The 23,172-nt window shown below is 35.2% G+C and overlaps 1 protein-coding gene across 1 annotated transcript in view; it reads right to left on the reverse strand.

The window, feature by feature from the left end:
• Positions 1-3,470: 3,470 nt before the first annotated feature.
• The window catches only part of Serpini2 (serpin family I member 2), a 28,744-nt gene continuing 9,042 nt past the window's right edge, over positions 3,471-23,172 (reverse strand). The window contains exons 5-8 of the mRNA XM_005332513.4: positions 14,279-14,376; positions 10,923-11,009; positions 8,250-8,339; positions 3,471-4,338 (exon numbers count right to left, since the gene is read on the reverse strand). Coding sequence (XP_005332570.1) covers positions 4,262-4,338; positions 8,250-8,339; positions 10,923-11,009; positions 14,279-14,376 — 352 coding nt within the window. The 3' untranslated portion in view covers positions 3,471-4,261. The remainder of the gene's footprint in view (positions 4,339-8,249; positions 8,340-10,922; positions 11,010-14,278; positions 14,377-23,172) is intronic.

Genomic DNA, 23,172 nt, shown 5'->3' on the forward strand with positions numbered 1-23,172 from the left:
TTCCTCAAACCTGATCAGCTCTAAACCGGGATCCGCCTTGGTCCTTGAGCAAGGTCACCTTATTAAAGCATGCATGCAATGTCCCATCGAATGTCCTCTAAGCAGCATGGGGTACGCTTGGCAAGGAAATTTCGATGCGTCATTCCTACTTGGTAATGGCCCTCAGCACATAGTCAAAAACCTTTACGAGACAGAGGTCTCTACCCCAATAGCGAAAATGTTCCTACATGCATTGGTTTTAAAAATTAAATCTCAAACCCATAGACAACTATAAATAATGTATTTTGGACCAAGATCCTAGTGAGAAGCACATTCTGGAATTTATATTGTTTTGTGGGAAAATGCTGCTTATGTACAGTAATGGCTCAAAAGACATTATTTCAAAGATGCCTCTTTACTGTGAAGTCAAAAGATTTACAATGATGGGCATCTGGAATAAAGACTTTACATAGCATTTGTCTAACCTTTCATTGTATAGGTGAGGACACTGAAGCCCCAGAGAACTGAGGTAACAAGCCCAGAAGTATAATGTTAGGCAGTAAAAAGTATCTCCTCTTTCAATTCCTTTATGTTACGCCATCAGGGTGGTCACCTCAGGCATCAAAAGAAGAAAGAAACTAGATTTTTTTTTTTTTTACCTCTTTAATATCAGGCTTCAGATTCACACATTATCACATAAGAAACCAGGGAAGAAAAAGGGAGAGAGATGTGATGGAAAAATTGCTCCTAGCAAGCAAACAGATTAAAGAACACCCACCTCTCCACCATCTGTATGGAGCCCATCTCAGGGCCCCTCAGAGAATGAATTTAAGTGGTTGGAGGCCATATTGTGGGGAAATGTCTGATTTTCAAGGGTCCAAAGCACTGAATTCTAATGAAACCTGCCTAAAGTTTTCTCTGTATCTTTCAATGTTTCTAACTCTTTATTATTCAATTCAGGAGAATTTCATATACCTCTCCCAAAAGAAGAAATTGTTTCTTATCTCAGGCCTTGGAGCTCCTGATTCTCACTGCCTCTAAAATATGTCATACAGCAGACTCCTCTAAAATATGTCATGAATTATAAATATATGATGTCAAATAAATTCAATTCCAAAGTTTCCATTGGAATTCTACTCCCCGAATGACCATTTTGCCTCAGGAAGAAAGATATATATGAGATATATGTATATGACTTTTTCAACATTTTATCCCATATAGATAATATATCCTAAAAATTGTGCAAAGATTTCTTTGCCAAGAAAATTATTTCATACTTATTTTCTTTCATTGAATTATATATATATATATATATATATATATTGTGTGTGTGTGTGTGTGTGTGTGTGTGTGTTTGGTACCAGGGATTAAACCCAGAGCACTTGACCACTGAACCACATCCCCAGCCCTTCTTAATTTGTGTTTTGAGATAGTGTATCACTAAATTGCTTCTAGAGTCTTGCTAAATTGTTGAGGCTGGCCTCTAATTTGCATCTTCCTGCCTCAGTCTTCTGAGTTGCTGGGATTATGGGCATGTACCACTATGCCCAGCATTAGATATATGCTTTATAAATATATTCCAGGCATTTTAACCTCATGATATGGAAATATAATGTTAGTTGCAACTGGAGGTTAAAATTAATGGTGTTAATTTGGGAAGTGCTTGGGCAACTAAGTTTCTAGAGATTTTTACCTTGATCCTACACCAGAAAACTACTCTTTCTTCCATAAAAATTTAAAATCTCTTTTTTTTCAGCTAAATAACAGACCACATGAAGATTGTGAAATCATAGAATAAAATAATCAAAAGTTTCATATAATTCAGTCAGAATCAATAGTTGGAAATTTGAATCAGACATTTAGCAAACCTTACTAAAGAAGAGCAAATATGTTAGGAATACATGGTAAGAACATGCTCTTAAATGGAAACATAGGCATCACCTAATTGTGTCATCTCAATTATTAAAACTCCTTTTATTTTCCTATCTTGCTTTATTAATGTCATCATTTATCAGGATTTTGAATTAACTTGTTTTTGTGTTTCTTCACTGGCTTATCACCAACATGATGTCAGCTCCATGAGAGCACAGATCTTGTAAGTTATATTCACTGGCATAACTCCAGTATCTAGAACACTGCCTTGGAACCTCCTGTAAGCTCAATTAATGTTCTCACTACTACGTTAATAATATTTGTGAATGAATGAAGCCCTAGAGCAGACCAATGATACATGGAAGAGGAACTCGGGCAATCCAAGAAAACAGGAATCTGTACCACACTGAATAAAATCACTCTCATCTTAACTCATTCTCTTCTTCTGAATCAACAAAGTGTATTTTTAAACCAGTTCCTTCATAAGGAAGAGCTAGATATTTATGCCACAAATGTCTAGTGTAGCATTATCATACAGATTAGCCTTTCCTATATGTCAGTTATCTTGAGTTGACAGTAGAGGAATGGACATTATTTTTAATTGTGTTATGGATTTAAGCAATCACCATCTTAAAGTTGTCTTCATACTATCTTACAGTATTATTCTAGGCTTTGATGTATGTGATACCTAGACTTTGAAGACTACACTTAAATAGAAGGAGAAATGTAGCAGAGTGTGCCACCCCAAAATATGCCACTCTGGCATGAGTATTACTTTGAACTAAAGGCAATTGAGAATAAGTAGATAAAATAAAACCTCTCTGCCCTCCCTATATTTGCCTAAAAGCAGGACACAAATTTACAAAAGTGTCCCCCTTCTCCTATCAGGAATGACAGAAGTTGATCATTGAAGACAACTGCAGATACTTATCAGACTGGGGATATTACCACAGACATCTATTTTAAAAAAACTTTACTAACTAGGCTTTATCTATGATATATTTGCCTTCCCACAATTTTCCACCCCTACAAAGCCAAGATCCTTTTCTTTTGTCTTGTCAATTCCAAAAGATGGTATTGTTCTTTATGGAAGGTGCTGTGTAAGCCTCATCTTTGAGGTTTTTCATTTTTTCCCCCTGGGTATCTTTCACATAAGTATGAAATATAAATGTTAAAAACTTCTGTTTTTCTATTGTTAATTTCTCATGGGCTACAGAAGGTCCCAAAGAAGAACTATGAAGAGTAAAGAAAAAATTATTTTCTTCCTCCTCTACAATGGGTCTTCTAGATCAAATAGACTCGAGTTCAAATCTACCCACCCTATTTCTGTAATTTATTTTGTGTCCTTGACTGATTTATATCACTTATTTGAGTCTCAGTTTCTTTATCTGAAAGAAAGGTAAATTGTTTCATAGAATTTAGGGCATATTTAGCATAATGTTCATAAAGTACCAGATACATAATGAGGGCTCAATAAGAGGTAGAAATTATCAGTAAGATCCCTGCCCAAAATTGCCATTACAAACAAACACACAAACAAAAAAATTTTACACTGTTAGCAAGAAAATGGGACGGGGGAAATCTATGAAGCAAGTCACATGAAGTCATATGGTAATGCAGCATTATTTTTGATGTGCATATAAGATATTTCAAGATATTCAGAGGAAAGGTTCTGCTTTTAATCTTTATATAGTACATGCTTGGCTCTATCACTTCCTTAGCTTGGTATTATAGGATGGTGGAAGGTTACCCTCCTTTATCACGCTAATTTGGCTGCCACTTTTGCCTAAGCAACTAGAAAAGCTCTATAAAAGTTCTTAGCATTTCCACTTTCTGTACATGTTTAAAGTATAAATCAGCAGGAAAAAAAATGATATGTTCCAAGTGGTTTCGAAGCAAGGCTGACATTAAATGCCACACCCGGAAGAACAAGTGAAGATTAAAAGTACCCAAAGTTTGTCTACTCTCATACATACTGAGCCTTAGTGATCTAAGCTGCATCTCAGACATACACCATGCCCAGGCTTCCTTGAATTTTACCTCCCCTTGGGCTGGATAATGTTTGGGGATGTGATAGACCAGTCTTCTAGGAATGTGGGGAACTTGGTATCCAACACAGGACTTTGATATTTAAGCGATTTTAGGATTGTTCTAGCATTAACAGTTATCTTTTATGTAAGCTCTCTGCTTTTGATTCATATAGGTCTTATAAAACCTACAGAAAAAAAAAAGAAACAGACATGTTTCTGAATTCACTCATTCATTAATACAGGGCTATACTAATACAGGTTAATACAGGCATAGCTTTAAAGAGAAAAATGATACCAAGAAGATATTTTCAAATTGATGATATTTTGCAAATCAACTCTTTTCCAGGAACACTCTTGTATTCTGAGGCTGTGCTTCTCATTTACAATGAATCTAAGTCTCTTCTCTTCACGTTTTGGGTGTCAGGATTTGTCACCCTTCCCATAAACAAAATTGATTCTAGGAAAAGAAAAAAAAATACATACACATACACACACTTTAGGTATTTCTGAAGAAAAATATTTTTTAATATTTTAAGAATCATTTAGTCTTTTTCTCTATAGGCAATGTCTAATGACGGAACCCTCTTCTTTGTCTAAAATACATAACTAGATCATTATTAATCATTTTCTGGTAATTGATGAAGAAAATTAACTTCCACCACATCTCATCATGGAAATGGCGTTAGCACTGGTTTTCATGTAGGAAAGCAAAAATAAAGTGAAAGAAAAGTGCTCTTCTAAATATAGAGACCCAGTCAGGCAAACATAGCATAATAAAATGGTGATGAGCACAGTGGAGTTTCAAATCGCAGGCATCAGCAGTCATCTCTCATGCACGTAATGTAAGCCTCAGGGTTAAAAGTGCATCTCACCAGTTCTCCCCCTTCAGCTCTGAATCAAAGCTTACTTTCCTGCTAAAGACAATATTTTCATATCGCAACTACTTTCAAACCCTCACAAAGATGATATAGTATAGAGCATAAATGCAAACACCTGTTTCCAGACATTCTGTGTTTGCAAGTGAAAAGGAACAAAAAAGTAGAGGGCAAGGTAGAAATAAATGATGTATCAAATCTATTCACCTTTTTTTAAAAAAAAAATGGGGAAAGGAAAGTGGCTAGAGGTCAATGTCAAATAAATTCCTTATAGTTGGATGTAATAAAGATTAATTTCAAGAAAGATAAAATAGATTTTGCATCCTTTGAAAGCTAATTAAAATGATATATTCAAATGTATTTGACATTATAGTGGGAGCGCCCTATTTAATTAACTCTTCCCTGTTCGGTCAAAAGACACACTTGTAGAAGGGCCAATAATGTGGAAATAGACATAAAATCTCCAAGGTATTATTTTTCTTTTTATAAATAATTATACTCAATCATGCCTTGCCTCAAAATCTTAAAATTATTCTGGGAAAAAGAAAGTAAATACCCCTATTTTTCAGAGAGATAAAGATACACATACCCTTTTCCCAGGGTGAATGATACATTTAGTCACACTAGGAACCAGCAGTAACTCTGGTATCTTCATTATGCTTTGGCATGAAGTGCTTTTCAGAATTGTTTGGGAATTCTTTAAAGTCACTTTCACAGACACTGGTCGTATAATTGAAGCCATAGTTTAAAAACTTAGACATTCAGAAGTGCAGGGCATTGCACACAGCCATTTGTCCCAACCTTCTCAATCCATTTCTTTCACCAATGAGACCACATTTTGAATCAAATCTTCACACAGTCACCAATCCAGTCACCACTAAATTGGGGAGATTACTGAAATGTCTCCTGACATAATAGCAATGGACTTGGGAGGTAGGGCAAAGCAGAAACCACTATCTTTTTCTTCTTTTCCTCTCCATGCCTCCTTTTAAAATAGGAAGCATTTAAAACATTTTAATCAACATATTTATGCAGCAGCTGTGTCAAATGTGGGCACCTTTTATCTCGTAATATTAAAATACATAGCATAACCAAAGTTAATGATCAGAATAAAAAATTCCATATCCTACAGTCCATTCTCCTTTTGACCAAAGGCCTGAAAGAGTTCTTAATGCAATAGTTTTTATTATGTGTGAAGTTCTACTTCAAAATCATAATTCACTGCTTTCTCAGAAATGGCACATTTCATGTAACATCTTTCACAATTTTCTCAAAGTCTATAAAGCAAACCTACTTCCATAGCCTAGAAAAAGAGAAAAAAAAAAAGTTCTTCATTTTACTGGAAGTTTAACTTAGAGCTTTACATAAATATACTGCAATGTACAACAACATGCCTGATAGGAAACTCCAAATAATATATAGAGTTTGCACAAGAGGGCTGTTCGGCCAAAAGAGAAATTTAAATCTAGATAAAAATTGGTTGCACTAAACCTCCTAAAGTTATTTATCCTCAAGCTTCAGAAAGAGTCAACTGAATGCATTTTATGTAAAGCCTGAAGCCCTTTAATAGTCCACTGTAGTGATGCTAAATCACCATCTTCGTTAATCTCACTGATTTCTTGAGTTCATTTGTGAGAAAAAATAGATAAGTCGCTAAGTGTATATTATTTTAAGATAATAGCCTATCTACATTTTGTATAACAACAATTTATAACTGTTAATACATGCATGGCCATTTGTTTTAAATAATACTTTAAAGGAGTAACTCTAGAAACTCTCATTACAATAAAGATCATAAAACAGTGGAAAATATCATTAAGGTTTGATAGTTAAACATTATCACAAATAAATAAATTAGTGGATTATTTTGGGTTTGGGGCTTTCAGTGCTGTTTTACTAAAAGCTATTACATAGCCTTAGAATACAATAAGTCATCAACTTGGAAAATAGAGTCAAACATAATTATTCTAAATGTCACTATTTACGTGCTTTAATGCAGCTTCATTTCTTTCTCTTCTTTATACTCAACAATTACATAGTAAGTGTAAGAAATTAGAGTTATCCAAAGGTTAAAGACAGATAGATCAAATGACATACTCAGAATGTATTTGAACACTGACATCCACCGCTAGAATCGGAGTTGTATTAATACAATCTCAGCAATTCTCAGACTGTTCCATTATCTCTGAGATATAACTTTCAAAAGGATCTGTCAGCACTAGTTTCATTGAGTTAGAAAGAGATATTAATACATCCCTGAGTGGACCAGTATCACTGACTCTATTTAAATCTAACAGATTCAGATTCTGAGATTAACTATGTCTCTTTTGCTTGTAAACCAGTTTATAGAGAGAAACTTTTTCAATTTTCCTTCCTTTATTCATTCAGTCATTCACTTATTTAAATTTATTGATTCATTTGTTATGAAAATTTAGTATGTGTCAGGCATAGTATGACAGTCTCCACATATTCTTTTCTGTTTGTTGTTTGTTTGTTTTTCTGGTGTTGGAGAGCAAACCCACAGGCTTTTGCAAGACAGACAAGCCCTCTACCACTGAGCTACATTCCCAGCCCCTCAGGTTTTCCCTAAATTTAATTCAATGAGTGCTGATGTTATTTTCAGATTGATAATAAAGAAAATGTAGCTTAGAAAGTGTAAACAACATATCGAACCACTGTTAGTTAATTGAGGTGGAATTTTTGACATCCAAGTAAGTCCATGTTCTCAACTTCTAGGGACACTGATGTTTTCTGCAAGGTATTTTGCCAAATACTGAGCTGATTAAAATATAATTTCTGCTCTCCTGGGGTTTATGACTCTCACATGGCTATTATGACTGCTGTGAAGTCCTACATACATGCCTAGAGACCATTTTCCCACTGCACTCATATTCCTGGCCTTTCTCTTTCATAAAAGCAAGGGCCAAAACCTCTTTAGGTAATCTGGATTTTCGTATGTCAACCATATGCCAAATGCCAATCTACTCCACCACAGAATCTTTTGTGTTCTTTGTATGCAACCAACTCATCTTTCACCAATTGCCCAGATTGATCGAATATAAAATTATATTCAACCCCTCACTTATTCTCTCAACTCCACAACTATCTATTTCCATTCCATTGTGATATCATAGAAGAGAGCTAACCTCAGTTCCTACTCTGCCATTTTCTAGTTACATGATCTTAGGCAAAACATACCTTTCTCTGAGCCTGTATGTCATTATTAGTCAATTATCTTACCTACTAGCATGGTGTCAACTTTGGAGAGAGGAATATAAACTGGCTACATTCCATTTTAGCCATAAAATCACTAGGGTGGAAGCCATGATTACCATTACCCTATTTTAGGCCCTCATCCTCCCCAAAAACACAATGCCTGGTACCTAATATATACCTAACAGCATCTATTGAAAGAACAAATAATTTCAGATATGTAGACACCAATTGGCAGCTTAACTTAGGCAGTACCGCAAAGAATTTTTCAGAAACATACCTGTTGGGTTATTCTTCATAATGAACAGAAATGGGTGATTTGCTATAAATTGATTTGGAGTCAGACTCATGATCACAGGAGTATGTATGCCTACAAAATAGAGACAGCAGTTATTTAGATATTCACTTTTAAAAGTTCAGGAAAGAAAATAAATCCAAAACACTTTTCACAGACAAGAAAGGTCATTTTGGTTAAGGAGTTAACATGTGGAAAAAATAACCATTTTCTAAATGCTGGGAAATCTGCAATAAATTAAAAAACCAAAGTGCAGAAGAATAAATATTAGATCATTCATCGAATAATCCTAGCTTCACATTTATGTTCAGTGAAGAAGAAAGTCAGATACTAGATTCAATTTGGTGGAAGCAGTTAGAAAATGTCATCTTTTAAACAGTAATTTTCTGCTCACTTTTTATTTACATTATATGATTTATTCTTACAATGTTTTCAATTTTTAATTTTGATCCAGATATGTTTGCAATTCATTTTTATACTACAAGCTTGTGGTAATCACATCTGAGTTCAAATTTATTTTGTGCTTACTCTTTCAAAATTATTCCATGAGCTCAGAGCTTTTAGGATTCATGTAGTGAATGTACATGAGATTTTTGTTACAATATTAGAAGCAGAGATTTGCTACCTTAAAAATTATTTACAATGATAATTGTATCATGTTGATCTATTATGGCATTTGTCAATATTTTGGATGGGAAAAATTAATGGTTGGATGGCTTTTCTTGCAGATGAAATATGTCGGCACTTAAGGCACTTAATCAGTTACTTTCTTTACCAATAATGCAAGGGTTTTGTATAATTTTTTTCAGACCCAAAGGAAAACAAAATTAGCATGTATAACCAGAATCAGAAAACAAGTCAAATATAACATTACTAATATAACAACAAGAGCATTCTTCTATCTGGAACATAAGGGCTATACTGCCTAAATTACCAGTGAATATAGGCTTATGTTTGAATTAGTGAGAAAAATCAGAAAAGTCAAGTCAGTTTGACTCCCATTCTCATTTACAATGAATGTCTGGACTTTGCTTCCTGAGCAGCGCGTAAGCAAGCCTTCTTCCAAAGTCAGGAAACTCAGGCCAACTATGCTGAGGTGTAATTCAACAGGATCACTGTAGGCTCTTATTGTCTTCCCTTAATGCTCGCTACATCCTCCTAAAGAGAAGCAGTGGAAACTAGGAGAAATAGCTCTGAATTTGAAGCCAAAAATCATGATTTTAGTTCAAACTCTGTTATTAATCAACAGCATGACCCAAGGAAAATCACTTCATATTGCTGGACCTTTGTCTTCACCAATATTTTGAGAGGATCCAACAATAACCTAGAAGAACTTTTCCAGATCTATGTAAAAGCAGCTGGAGAATTTTTTTTTACATGGGCCAGCAACCTCATCCAAATGCATTCTTCTGATCTCTCCAAGGATTGATACAGCTCATCCCCTACAATCTTAGTTTCTTGAGCACAGCAATGCAAAGCCTTTAGGAGATGACAAAACGGGAGCAAGAGTGCAGTGTGTCCCACCCAGATGTCAAAATCCATTGGCTCTAAGCAGCTTTACAATTTAATCAAGAAATTACTAAGTGGATATAATTTTTTTTCAGTACTGGGAGTTGAATGAGCCCAGGGGTACTCTGCTACTGAGCTACATCCCCCAGCCCTTTTAATTTTTATTTTGAGACAGGTCTGACTAAATTGCCAAGGCTGGCCTTGAACTTGCTATCCTCCTCTCTCAGTGTCCATAGTGGCTAAGATTAAAGTGTGCACTGAAATGCCCAGTTCCTTTCCCATTTTTAATTGACTTTAAGAGTTTTCCCCATTTTTTTCAAGTATTACTTATATTCAGTATAAATATTATTCAAAATATTGTTTGTTCAAGGAAGTGAAATATAGAGGAATGATTCTTAACCTGGAATGTACACAGAACTACATGGTGAGTTTGGAAAACTCAGATTCTGATTCAGTAGGTCTGGAGTTAAACCTAAGACTCTGCCTTTCTAACAATGGCTCTTGTGTGATGCCATTGCTCTTATTCTATGCACTGCATCTGTAGCAGTAAAGGCAGACGCAAGCCACAAGGAGAAAGAACTAGTTCTCAACCTTGATGCACAATGGAATCACTTAGGGAAACAAGAAAATATTAGAAGCTGGATCTTACCTACAGACATATGATTCAATTATTTTGAAGTGTAGTCTGGGCATAGGATTTATTTTTTTACCGTTCCCAGATGATTCTAATATTCAGCTAAGTTTGAGAGTCCCTGCCATGGATATAATAACAACAATCAAATTAGGAAAAAAAATTAAGACAAACTTTGTGTAATAAAAGAATGAAATTAAACACAAGCACTTACGACTGAGCACTCTTAAATAATAATGACTTTGTATGTGAGCCCTAAGGTTTTCTCCATCAGTCGTATCTGCTAATTGGCAGGTAATATAATTTGCAAATGAACAAATATCAGTAGAGGAGCCTCAAGTCCTAATCAAATCCCTTCCCTTTTGCATAACGCTGTTACTGAACAGATGTATGAACAACTTATAAAAGAATTGTCCTTTTTTGTTCCCTGCAGTATGATACAAAGAAAAGAGAGATCAGAACACCACCAAATGACCAGCATCCTTCATCCCAGTCTGCTGAGAGACCATTTGTCCTACCAGTTGATGTTGCAGCCTCACTGCCAGCTTCATTTATCTCAAAGAAAACTTTCTGCACGACATGAGAAACATACAGCTCAGATGAATCTGATGAAAACATTAAATATTTAAAGATTAAAATCAAGAGTCATTGCCTATTAAGTCCCAGATTAATTTTATTTCAAATGAACAAAGAACAGAAATCAAACATAATGAATTCCCCTTTATTCAGTCAATTTTCTAGAGATAAAAATGGTTTGAGTTTAGCTCATATAGGCATGACACAGATGGAGTTTAGGTTTCTCCCTGATATATGAGGTAAAGATTGAAGAAGATAAGCATCAAACCAGGTATCCCACCAAGTGGAATATTTGAATGGACAAAGGGTTTTGCCCCCTTAACCACGATCTATAGACAGAGTGAAAGAGGTTTTCCAGATTTGAATTGAGGCATACCTTATGTATTCAACCTCAAAGCCGCCTTGCCTTTTAAATTCCATATTCAGTTTTGATCTGAGTTTAAAACAAAATTTACTTTCCTTCAAGACAGTGAGGCTATGAAAATCTGAAGAGCTTTTGTGTCATCTGTTACAAAATCACTTCAGAGCTGTGCTTTAAAGCCTGTTAAAATTTTCAGTGCAAGAGAGTGTCTTACAATATTTTATTCTGGTATGGATTTGAACCGAGAGGTAATGTCCCTCTTCTCCCCTTGGTGGAACTCATTCATGTATGTGTGACGCATATCTGGTATAAGAATCTGAAATAATAGTCTCTTTGAGACGTGGGAAGAGGGGAAGCCATGAGATTATAAGACATGTCAAGTCTGCTTTGAAAACTAGGTAGATCCCACAGTGTTCCTCAGAGGGTCGATGGATACATGCTCTAGAAAACCCCCTGGCACATGAGTAGCTTGCAATAAATACCACTCAAATAAGTTAATCAAAGGATGTGAATATGCCTAGTGTTAGAGACCTGTAACATGGAGGAAAGGGGGCATCCACAATGTCAGGGTGGATCAACTAAGACATAGGAGAACGGATTCACAAGGTCAAAAAACTAAACAGCTTCTTCCAGTATCACCTGGAATAAGACAGGAATCATAAATAAAGCACAGAGTAAATGACCTCAGAGCCACAACAAGAGCTAAAGAGCAGTTGGTAGAAGAATAAAGAATTTCACACACTTCAACTACCCACTGGCTCCCGCTTAGACTGAGCCGCTTTGTATTCCACCTCACTGTGGAAATGACAGATTAGGACAAGTATATGAACTCCACAAACTCACTGATTTCTAAGCCTTTGTGCCAACTATTTCTCTTAAATTTCTATGAAAATTCCAAGTATGTCACTGTTAAATTAAGAGGACCAGAGAAAACTTTGATAGCAAATGTGAAAATGAAAATTAATATGACACTTTTTCACTTGATTTTTTCAACACTTACTGAGCATTTACTATGCATTAAGTAAAGTAGGTGATTTACTTACATGCTCTTATTTATTGCTCCAAAAGTCACTAAGATATATTATTTCTCTTAGATCAGAAAATGGAGATTCAATAAGGTTAAGTACTTTACTAGAACTGGCAGGAGAAGTAACAGTAGAGTGAGAAGTTAAAATTTTTGTGCAAGAGAATAACCCTGAGCAGAGAAGGGTTATTGAATCTCAATGAGTGAATTGAGATTCAATTGAAGGGTTATATGAATCTCAAAGTTTCCAAACTAACTTTATAAAAGTATTTTATTCAAAAGTTGTGCACTGCATGCATATAAGGTAGCATCTCTTTCCTCTTTCATGTATATGTCACGTATCATAGTGTTGAACCAGATCAGTTTCATTTAGAGGATGTTCATGACGTAAATGATCGGTAGGGATAACAGGGTAGTATGCTTCTAACTACCAGCTGCAGTGTCAACACTGGCTGGAGCTATTCTATTTCAGGTAATAAGACAAAGTCAGAGCAGTTAAAGCAACTCAAATAGGTAAATCAGGAGGAAGAGAGCAGAAAATCCTGAACATTTATTCTCCTCTGCTCAGGGTTATTCTCTTGCACAAAAATTTGTATGAAGAATTTTAGAAGTATTTTCTTGAATCATCCTGTAAAAAGAGATGTTATAAAAGTCACAAATTGCCAGGAATTTGCAGAATGAGTAGCTATTTGAAAGTCTAAGGTATACTGAGTGAGCTTCCTATGGCCAAAAATAAGTTTAAGAGGAAAAAGTGCTTGATTTATTAAAATAAGTGTTTGGTTTATCATAGGTTGTTGAGGTGGCTGTGTGCCAGGGCACATTTAGACAGCACTCTATTGTAGTATTTAATGTTGACTGTCTCATTTCTGGTGCTGATGAAACTGTCAAAGAAGTCAGATCTATCTGGCACTGTGAGAACAAGTGGCTATATCGTGTGTGAGGGTGATAATGAACGTCTATGTCCCCTCTGAACCCCATTCATCTCTCCACCAAGAAAGCTCATTTCTTCCATTCCGCCACCCACATAATTGATGAGTGACTAGATTAAGGAATACCTCTCCAAAGTCCAGATGTTTATATAGGAAAACACAAAACATTTCCACAATATTTCCACATGCTATGATACAAAAACCAGACTTATATCATTAAGGTCATTTTATAACACATAAGACAGAATTTTTAAAAGAGTAACTTGTGACAAATTGGCCCTCTTCATCTATTTTTTTTCTCTTTAGAGAAAAAAAAATTATTTGTTTGTTTGTTTTTGTTTAGTCTTTTGAAATACTGAGTGCAACCAAACCCAGAAGAATTAAAACACTGTCCTGGCATTGTTGTGCAAGCAAGCTCCTTAACCACACACAATTCCCCAGGTGCAATTTAGCATGAAAGCTCCCTCTGTAATTCTTGTCAATCCAAAGGAGTCTGTTGCTAAATCTGCCAGCTGCAGCATTACAATTTCTTGATCCAGCAGCTTGAAGATGTCTACTCCATGGGCTCTAATATTACTGAATTAACATTAAGAAATTAGTTTATTAGAGTTTTATTAGCTCTGCTTAGATGAGAGACTCAAAGTTGTAATTCCCATTATTCTGATTAAGAAATACAAACAGCAGAAATAACAGCCCACATAATACACTTACCTACATCGTTTTATTGAAAGTATGGTTAGAATGCTTATCTAATATTGTGAAATGTTTTTTTTTAATTTCATTAAGGAAAACATCCGAGATGCAAAATAGAGTGCTTGTTTACAGACAGATCAACATGCCCATAACATTTATTCACTGTGTATATGTATGCTGGGGATGAAAGCTCTTTTCAATTTTATGATCCGTCAGTTACTACTAAGATCAGTTAGTTAATACTAAGAAAACAAACTAACATGACAATAGAAAAATTATCCATCATACTACCTGTTATTCCAGAAAGGTCACAGCCACCACTAAATATCTCAGTTATGTTCAATGAATACAAAGCTTCTTTGAAGTCTAGTGTTTGTTCCACTTTAAATCTGTTTTAAAAAAATGAAAAATCTTGAAACACTGCACATATTTGCTAGCAAACTGCTTTTTTAATAAAACAGATGATTTGGAAGAGATTATACTGTGAAATCTTTTGTTTTCATTCTCCCAATTACATTTTTTTTCACATTTCACATCCCTTCTCCCCAGTTCCACCATTCATTCAGTACTGGATTGCTAATAACTTGCATCCTACATAAATGGCAGGTAGGAATGATGAATAGAATATTCCATTTTTTGAAGTGACAATTACCCAGCACAACAATTCTATCTAAATTTTCAGTGCTAGCTTCTTTCTAAGAAGTGTAGATTTTCCCTCCAGCCATCAAAGATGGGTCCTGGCAGACATCCAGGATACCATTTGCAGAAAACCAGAGTCCACAGTTTATGGGGAAGATTGTTGGCTACTGAAGTACAGACAGCGTTTGTAACCAGTCAACCATCCCACCACTGTCACAGTTGATGTAGCTTTTTCAGTTGATGGACACACCTAATATCTTCCCAATGGACCCTGTAAATGGGTCAGAGAAGGAACAGAGTTCTTTCAAAGGAAAGGAAAGAAAACTTACAGAAAGTTTGGGTTGGGGTGGTACTTCCATAGCAGGGAAATAGGACTCCAGTATTTGGCTCACCCTCTGTTCCTCACCTATGACCAGAGAATCTCAAAGATTCTCTCAGGCACTGAACTTCACCACCCATGTCAACATAATGGAATTCAGCAATCACTAAATCTTATGTAAATAAAACGGGAAGGAGGCTAGTACTTTTTTATTTCATAAATGCTTAAAGCATCTCAAAATTAGATTGGAAACATTGTTCATAAATGAAAAGACAAATGTAACATTACTAAACAGGAAACTATCTATGATTTCTACATCTGTGAAATTTCCAGCAACTCCTGATAAGCATCTTTGCTTATGCCTGACAGGCATTTTCCCCTAAACACCAGTGTACGGATGCAGACACTATTACTCAAGGATCCTTGCTTATCTAACAGGTAAGCTCACTTCTGGGGCTAGAAATTAACTTGGGCAATCAGTCTAATCACTGTTTTCATTGGCAAATACTGAACAAGCTTCTTAATTATAATTCTTCAAAACAATGAACATGCTGTGGCAGAACTTTACTGGGTCTAAATTATTTCTTGGTAAAATAATGCATACTTTTGGGAGACATTAACTCATTCAGAACCCCAGCTAACAGGGAACAGGTGCAACATGCATATTAAAATCTACTTATAATGAAAATAGCTTCCTGTATGCCAACTATTTTAAACTTCTTCCTTGTAACTTTTTACTAGGAATGATAAAATGCAACATGATGGTTCTGAGATTTTTTTCTATTTTTATTATCATATTCTTTAAATTAAATGGAGTATGGGCTTCTGAAAGGTGAAAAATATATTTTCTAATACACCTACAAATTGACTATTTTTAGTGTAATATTCCAACAATTTTAGGATAATGACAAGAATACCACAAGACTTATTATAACTTCTAATAATGTCTAATTACGAGAAAGTCATTTAAATAATAGCCCTGCTCATAATATAGTCCAAAGAAACCTATAGCAATGGAAATCCATTCAGCCATTTAATAAAAGTATAATTTGCAGTCTATTTCAAATTATCCATAATTATTGAAGTCACGAATAGCCAGGTATAAAGGAGCACTTCTCTGAGTGAGGCCCTTAATATAGGTTATATCTTCAATCTTCTCAAACCTTGTGGGATGTAGGCATTATCATCACCATCAAATAGAAGATAGCAATAGCTGGAGAAAGTTGTGTTCTAGGCTCAAGGTCAAGATGGGTGCTAGAGGTGTGATTTATACCTAAACCAGGTCTTAGGGTCACCCACAAGAATAAAAATATAACCAGGTACAGTGGGACACTCTTGTAATCCCAGCAACTCAGGAGGCTGAGGCAGGAGGATTTAGAGTTCAAAGCCAGCCTCAGCAGATTAGTGAGGCACTTAGCAACTCAGTGATACCCTGTCTATAAATAAAATATATAAAAGAGCTGGGGATGTGGCTCACTGGTTAAACACCCCTAGGTTCAATCCCCAGCACCAAAAATAAATAAATAAATAAATAAATAAATAAATAAATAAATAAATAAATAAATAAATAAATAATGAAACGAATAGAAATACAACACAATTCTTGACAGTTCTGGGCCTGCTCTGTTATGTGGGTGCATACTAGCTTCTGGTCCCCTGCCAACCAACTTCCTTAGGGTATGTGTATATGTGTAGGTTGTAGGGGTGAAATACCCTTTGAGCCTCATGAGCTGAATTAAAAATACTTTCTATCACATATGAAACATATCTTAACAACATTTAATATATACTTCTTATTATTACTCCCATTTTTATCAGTGTTGAGTAGGTCATTGAGCATTGTGCAATCATTATTCATCATGATATATTCATATTTGTATTCCAACTCATGTTTCTCATGTTCCCTACCTCTCACCCATGCATAACTCTCACTCACCCACTTACAGATAGAAGGCTGGCCACCCCCTGGGACTTGATTCTAGTCCAACAAGAATGTGACACTTTTGTTCCTAGGGCAAATGTTCTGTCCTTAAAAGTCCTGGTACAGCTGCTCCAAATCTTTGATCTTGCTCTATCACTGACCACTTGCTTTGTCTGGGCACCCCTCATGCTTGCCTCACATGATATCTCTTTTCTGACTTTTAGCTGTCCTCTTGCAACTTTTTCTCTACCATTTATTAACTATGTAAACCTAGGTCAGGCATTCACCTGTGTACACTTCACCTATAACCTGAATATAAAACTCAATGTCTATCAAATTTATTGAAAGGATTAAAGATAGGCGGGCAGCTCTATGCTCAATGAGATTAATAATACAAATAATAGAAAGAGTTAATATTGACCACTAAAATTGTATATACATGATCTCATGGAATCCTTACCACAATCCTACAAGGCATGCATTATCATTCTCCCACCTAAACAGTAAAACAAGAATTTTAGATCAATAAAGAGATTAAAGTTATAGTTAAAGGGTGGCAAAGCTCTTGGGTCTTCAATATATTCTATTTTCCATTATTTGGTTTTAATGTTTATAAAATATACTATGAGATGCCAGCCATCATTCAATATGTACCTATCAGAAAAAGAATAGTACCCATCAGAATGGAACTATGCCTGTTATTTTTGTTTTTTAAAGAGAGAGAAGCAAGAGAGAGAGAGAGAAGCAAGAGAGATTTTTTTTAAATATAATTTTCAGTTTTCAGTAGACACAACATCTTTATTTTATTTTTATGTGGTGCTAAGGATCAAACCCAGCACCCCACATATGCCAGGCGAGCGTGTTACCACTTGAGCCACATCCCCAGCCCCATTTTTATATTTACTCTTGACTAGAACTGTAGTGCTTAATAAGTGTAAAGACCCAGACCTCTGAAAATTTGATGACATCTATTAAGCCTCTCCCAAGGAAAATGTAAATTTGACCTTATGTGCATAAATCAGTAAATAATTTTATTGATTTCAAGGACTCTCCAGAAATCCATGGTGTTCAGTTAAGGACCGCTACAAAGGAATGAGAAATCATAGCTCTTTCATTTTCTTAGCAAATCAAGCTTAGACCCTCAAACCAATCTATTCCTTCACGGCCTGTATCTAGTCACACATTCCATTAATGTGTTTCTGTTTTACCAGTTACTCCCCCAGGTAAAGCTGTTCCCTTTAAGCACTCATTACTGAATGCCTGAATCTTTGCAGTGTTTTCTTAAATGATCTTTGGGATTTCAGTCTGTCCCTCTTTTCCACATTCAGAACATCACTACTTCTAGTTTGAAGCAACAAACATTGATTGAACAACTACCATTTTTCAAACTCTTGCTTTGTCCTGGGATCATAGGGAAGAAACATGCATAAATCCTCAAGAGGTTTACAGGCCAATGGGAAAACAAGAAAACAGCGTCAGCACAACGACCTTGAAGAAATAAACACAAAATCTTAAAAGAACTTTTCCCAGCAGGGAGAAAGGAAGATGTTTATGGATCTTGCATAGAGAGATCATAAATGCTGTCTAAAAGCCAAAGTTGGTCATAAAGAAAAATAGAAGCTATCCAGAAAAAAATGGATACAGTGGGGATGGGATGGCGGGGGAGTGTGAATTTCCGACAAGTTATCAGTGTGTAAAAGACATTGCGATTACCAAATATTTCTTTCTAAAAGACCATCTTAATCATTTGACTGACCTGGATAATTGCAAGAATTCCCCATGGCATATGAAACTTATCCCTTTTGGTTCTTTTACAGTGAAGCTCTGAAGTCTTTCTTCTAGGGAACTTTGTTTATAGTCAGCATCTCTGGTGCTCCCACCTCCTCCTGGGACTGTCACAGGGCTCACTGTGTATACTATTGTTTTAGTACTTATTGTACACTGCTTTAGTCTTCATAAGTTCCTTGTGGAAATCTTACCCTGCTCCACTCTTGTAGTAATGGTCCTATAATGCAGGAGCATATCTATCACGTTACATCTGTCCCACATTTTGCCCACAGTAAGGTCCCAATCAATCTGTGTTAACAGGAAATAAATTTTCTAAAAAATAATCAACTCAGGCTATAAGGCTGTGTACCAAAGACATGGGAGTCAATCCTGTCTCTCCCAACAGTGTCTGAATGCAACCAACTTACTACTTTCAAGTGTCTCCATTTTCTTATCTGTTTCACAGATGAGACATAACCCAAGTCAGACAATAGAACCATAGCATTTGATATTAAACGACAAAAGCTAAATCTTTTAAAAAGTTATAGTGCTCTGTAGATGAAAGTTACTTGTTTTTTTAACCTGATTTTCATGTATTAAATGATCACCTTTGCCCATACACATAATCATAAAAGCATATTATCAGAATCTAACATAATGCAAGTGTATGTTAGACTCTCCAAATTAAGAAATTTTAACCTCTAAGATATGTATAAGACTTCATATTACAGCTAGACAAAGTAATAGAATTATTTTAGCTAACATCCAACTGGGGGACAATTTTAAAATTAGATTTCTAGACTGCTAGAGACAATAAAAACCAGTTAGCACCCTAGTATTTTTAGACTATAGTCTGTGTTATTGGCCTCAATTCTATCTAGTTATATATCAAAGAGGGGAAGGAGGAGTGTTTCTCAGTGACTATTATCTAAAGAGTCACATGTTCCTTCCTGCTGTAGCTTTGATATAGGTGCACAATTAATATTTCCATCTTTGGTGTTTATGAAATTTTTTCTTGAAAAAGGCATTTTGTTTTACAACATAAAATTTAGTATAGCTGGTGTAATGGGTTGAATTGTGTCCCCTGCCCCCCGGCACACACATTTTCCCCAAATCCATGCGTTGAAGTTCTAAACTCAGCTGTAATTATGACTTTATTTGGAAATAGATTCCTTATAGAAATAATTAATTAGGTTGAAGTCATACTGGAGTAGGTTGGGTCCTTAATCCTTTATGACAGGTGTCCTTAAAAAATTTGAGGTGGGCACAGTGTCAAACGCCTATAATCCCAGTGGCTCAGAAGGCTGAGGCAGGAGGATCACAAGTTCAAAGACAGCCTCAGCAACTTATCTAGGCCCTAAGTAACTTAGCAAAGGCCTGTCTCAAAGTTTTAAAAATAAAATAAAAAGGCCTAGAGATGTAGCACTGTGGCTAAGTGCCCCTAGGCTCAATCCCCGGTACCAAAGAGAGAGAGACAGAAATCTGAGAATGACATATGAGAATAGATGGCTACCTCATAACCGAGGCAAAGACTTGGGTGGTGCATTTGTGAACAGAGGAACACCAAGGGATTGCTGTCTGCTACCAGAAGCTAGAAAGTGTTCAATGAAGTATCAGAGAGACAGTGGGCTTGTGACACCTTGGCTTTGGACTTTTAAACCAGAACTGAGAGAGAATGAATTACTATTGGATTAAGTCACCTAGACTCTTATGTCATTTTGTTACAGTAGTTCTGGGAAACTAAAACAGTCACTTAAACTGTTCCCGCGTTACCAAAATCTTCACTCATCTATTTGATAACCAGTATAACCATTCAGGTATAAAAGAACCACAGCACTGAGTGATAAAATATAAATTTGTCAGTCCACACAAAATATTTATTGAGCTCTTCTAATTTTTTCTGTGCTGAATACATGTTTTAAAATGGGAATTTTTCAATTTGTGAAGAAATTGTTAATTTTGGGAAAATATATATTTTTTTTACTTTTCAATCCCTGATTTTTATGTTCAGAAAACAATCCAACAAATATGTTCTGGTGGACTAAAATTGTTAATGAATTTAACATGTGAGAAAATCATTCTTTTAAGAAATTAGAAAACATTCTTTTAATGTAAAGTTAATAATTTTAAAGGTATTAATGCAATTAAATCATTGACAAAATTTTAATCCTTTGAATTAAAAAAAAATCTAATTTTTTTCTTCTCTGGAAGATGTTTCCAAATAAATGGCTGATTTCCTTTTCTTAATTATGATGAACATATGGGAAGGAGGGTCAACTTCACCAGGATCCTCATAAGAAAGTTATTAAAACAAGATTGGAAAGTTGAATTCTGCTTGAGATATTTAAGATTAGATAAAGAGACATAATACAGAATCTTTTTCTGTGAAAATATTTATATAATTTAACTCAATAGTACTAATTTAACAAATACTATATAGTGTGAAATGTGCTAGGGGCTATAGAAACCAACATATACATAACCCTCTGTTCAAGAACTTACATCTTAACAGGGTAGACAAGAATGAAAGCAAGAAATTAAAATGTAATATAATAGGTGTTTTGATGTAAGTTTGCATGAAGTGTTCTGAAAATGAAGATAAGTAATGGTTCTTAACTCGACATGTTTGGAGAAATCTTAATGGAAGAGGTCATTCAAGAGGGGGACCTTGAAAGATAATTGGAAATTCGCTGGTCAGACACCATGCAGAAGGACCGTGGTGACAGAAAAAGAAGTTGAAAAAGACTGAGAAATCAGAGAAGATGATGTTTCTCATTTGATACTGGCTGGGCAGTCATCTTAACAGGAAAAAAATAATTTATTTAGTATCTTCCATTTGCCAAACTTTATGCTATGAATAGATGTGATGAGATAGTGTAAGTGAAATCATCACCAAGTTTTTAAAATCTTTGATGCCTGAAATTTTTATGAAAAAATGGTGTGCTACTGCCAACTACTGTTTCTGTTTTTACATAAATGAGGATTTCAATTCACCTTTTAATGTAAATTGTTTATTTGTGTGGGAAATCAATACATTGGCTTTTCATTATGCAAACAAATTCAATGAGATAGAGATATCTGAGATTATGAGGGAAATAATATATTCTGTATAATATGAAGATTTCATTTTCAGTGAGTGTTGAAATCTACTGCTATAGATTCCTTCCACACCTGGGAAGTTGACCCTAGACTGGTGGAAGGAAATCTGGGTTTTTTTCTTCCTATGCCGGGAAGAATTGGAGGACTCTGGATGTAGAGTCCTGGAGGAAGATTCTGGAGGAAGATTCTGGAGGAAGATGATGAAGAGCACTCTTGGGTGAGGGATGGCCCTGGTGCCATGACAATGGCATGCTATGGATATCAAAAGACAGGGAACTTGGTACAAGAAGTGTCTACACCAGGAGAATAGTCATGGTGCATACCAAGCTTTATCACCACACTTCCAATAAACTGGTTAAACGCTGATGTTTTCTTACTTGTATTAGTTTGCTAATGAATTACCACAAATTGGCTGCTTATATGTTTTATCTCATAGGTATGGAGGCCTGAAGTCCAAAATCCAGGTCAGTAGTTTTGGTTTCTTTGGAAGGATGTGAGGGAATGTTTTATTTTCTGCCTCTCTTCCTGGCTTATAGATGGACATCAACTCCCTTTCTCTAAACATCAACTTTCTTCTATGTGGATCTGTGTTCAAATCCTATTTCCTTTAGTCAATTAAGTTTGGGGTTCTTGCATAATTAAAGAATTTGTTACTTAGAATCAAGAAATAGGGGATACCTTGGTTATAAGCATAATTATATACACTTTATATTGATAAAAACTGCAACTAAGAATAATCCAGTGACCCTCCTAAGACCACACTAGTACTACATAGTATAGAGAGTTTTAAAATTCAGTATTTTTTGACTCTAAGACAGTGATCTTTCCAATGCAGAGGGAAAAAAAGAAGAAGGGAAAAGAAAAAGTAACTTTGGAGTTAAACAATTTAATTTCAAAAATTATTATTTCAATTATTAGAAGGTAAACTATCTGTCATATAAGCCATTGTATCCCCAGTTTGGCATAAAGTAAACTAAATAGGAGATAAAATATAAATAATATATATTCTTTGAGCTAAAATATAAATAATACATATTATTTAAAAGATTGGATAACATTCAGGTAGAGATTACAGATGGTAGGAAATTGGAAGAGAGGTTGGAGTTCGTGATTCAGACTTCCAGAGACAAGAATTACAGGGGAAAATAATATTTCTCAGAGGAATAAGAAGAAGAAATTCTGAAGATAAGTCTCTGGTAAACATTTTTTATTTGAGAACAGTACAGGAAAAAAAATAAGGGAGCAGAAGAGAGAGAAAATGATTAGCGGTATAAGGAATAAAGGAAGAAAGATTTTTTTAAGGTGATTAATAAGGTTGTGGATGTAGCTCAGCAATAGAGGGCTTGCCTAGCATGAGTAAGGCAAGACCCTGATTTCAGTTCCCAGCACCACAACAAATAAAAATAAAAGGATCATTAATAAAAGGATGATCAAGAGCCC

This window comes from Ictidomys tridecemlineatus, chromosome 3 (assembly GCF_052094955.1).
Source record: "Ictidomys tridecemlineatus isolate mIctTri1 chromosome 3, mIctTri1.hap1, whole genome shotgun sequence".
Taxonomy (NCBI): Eukaryota; Metazoa; Chordata; class Mammalia; order Rodentia; family Sciuridae; genus Ictidomys; species Ictidomys tridecemlineatus.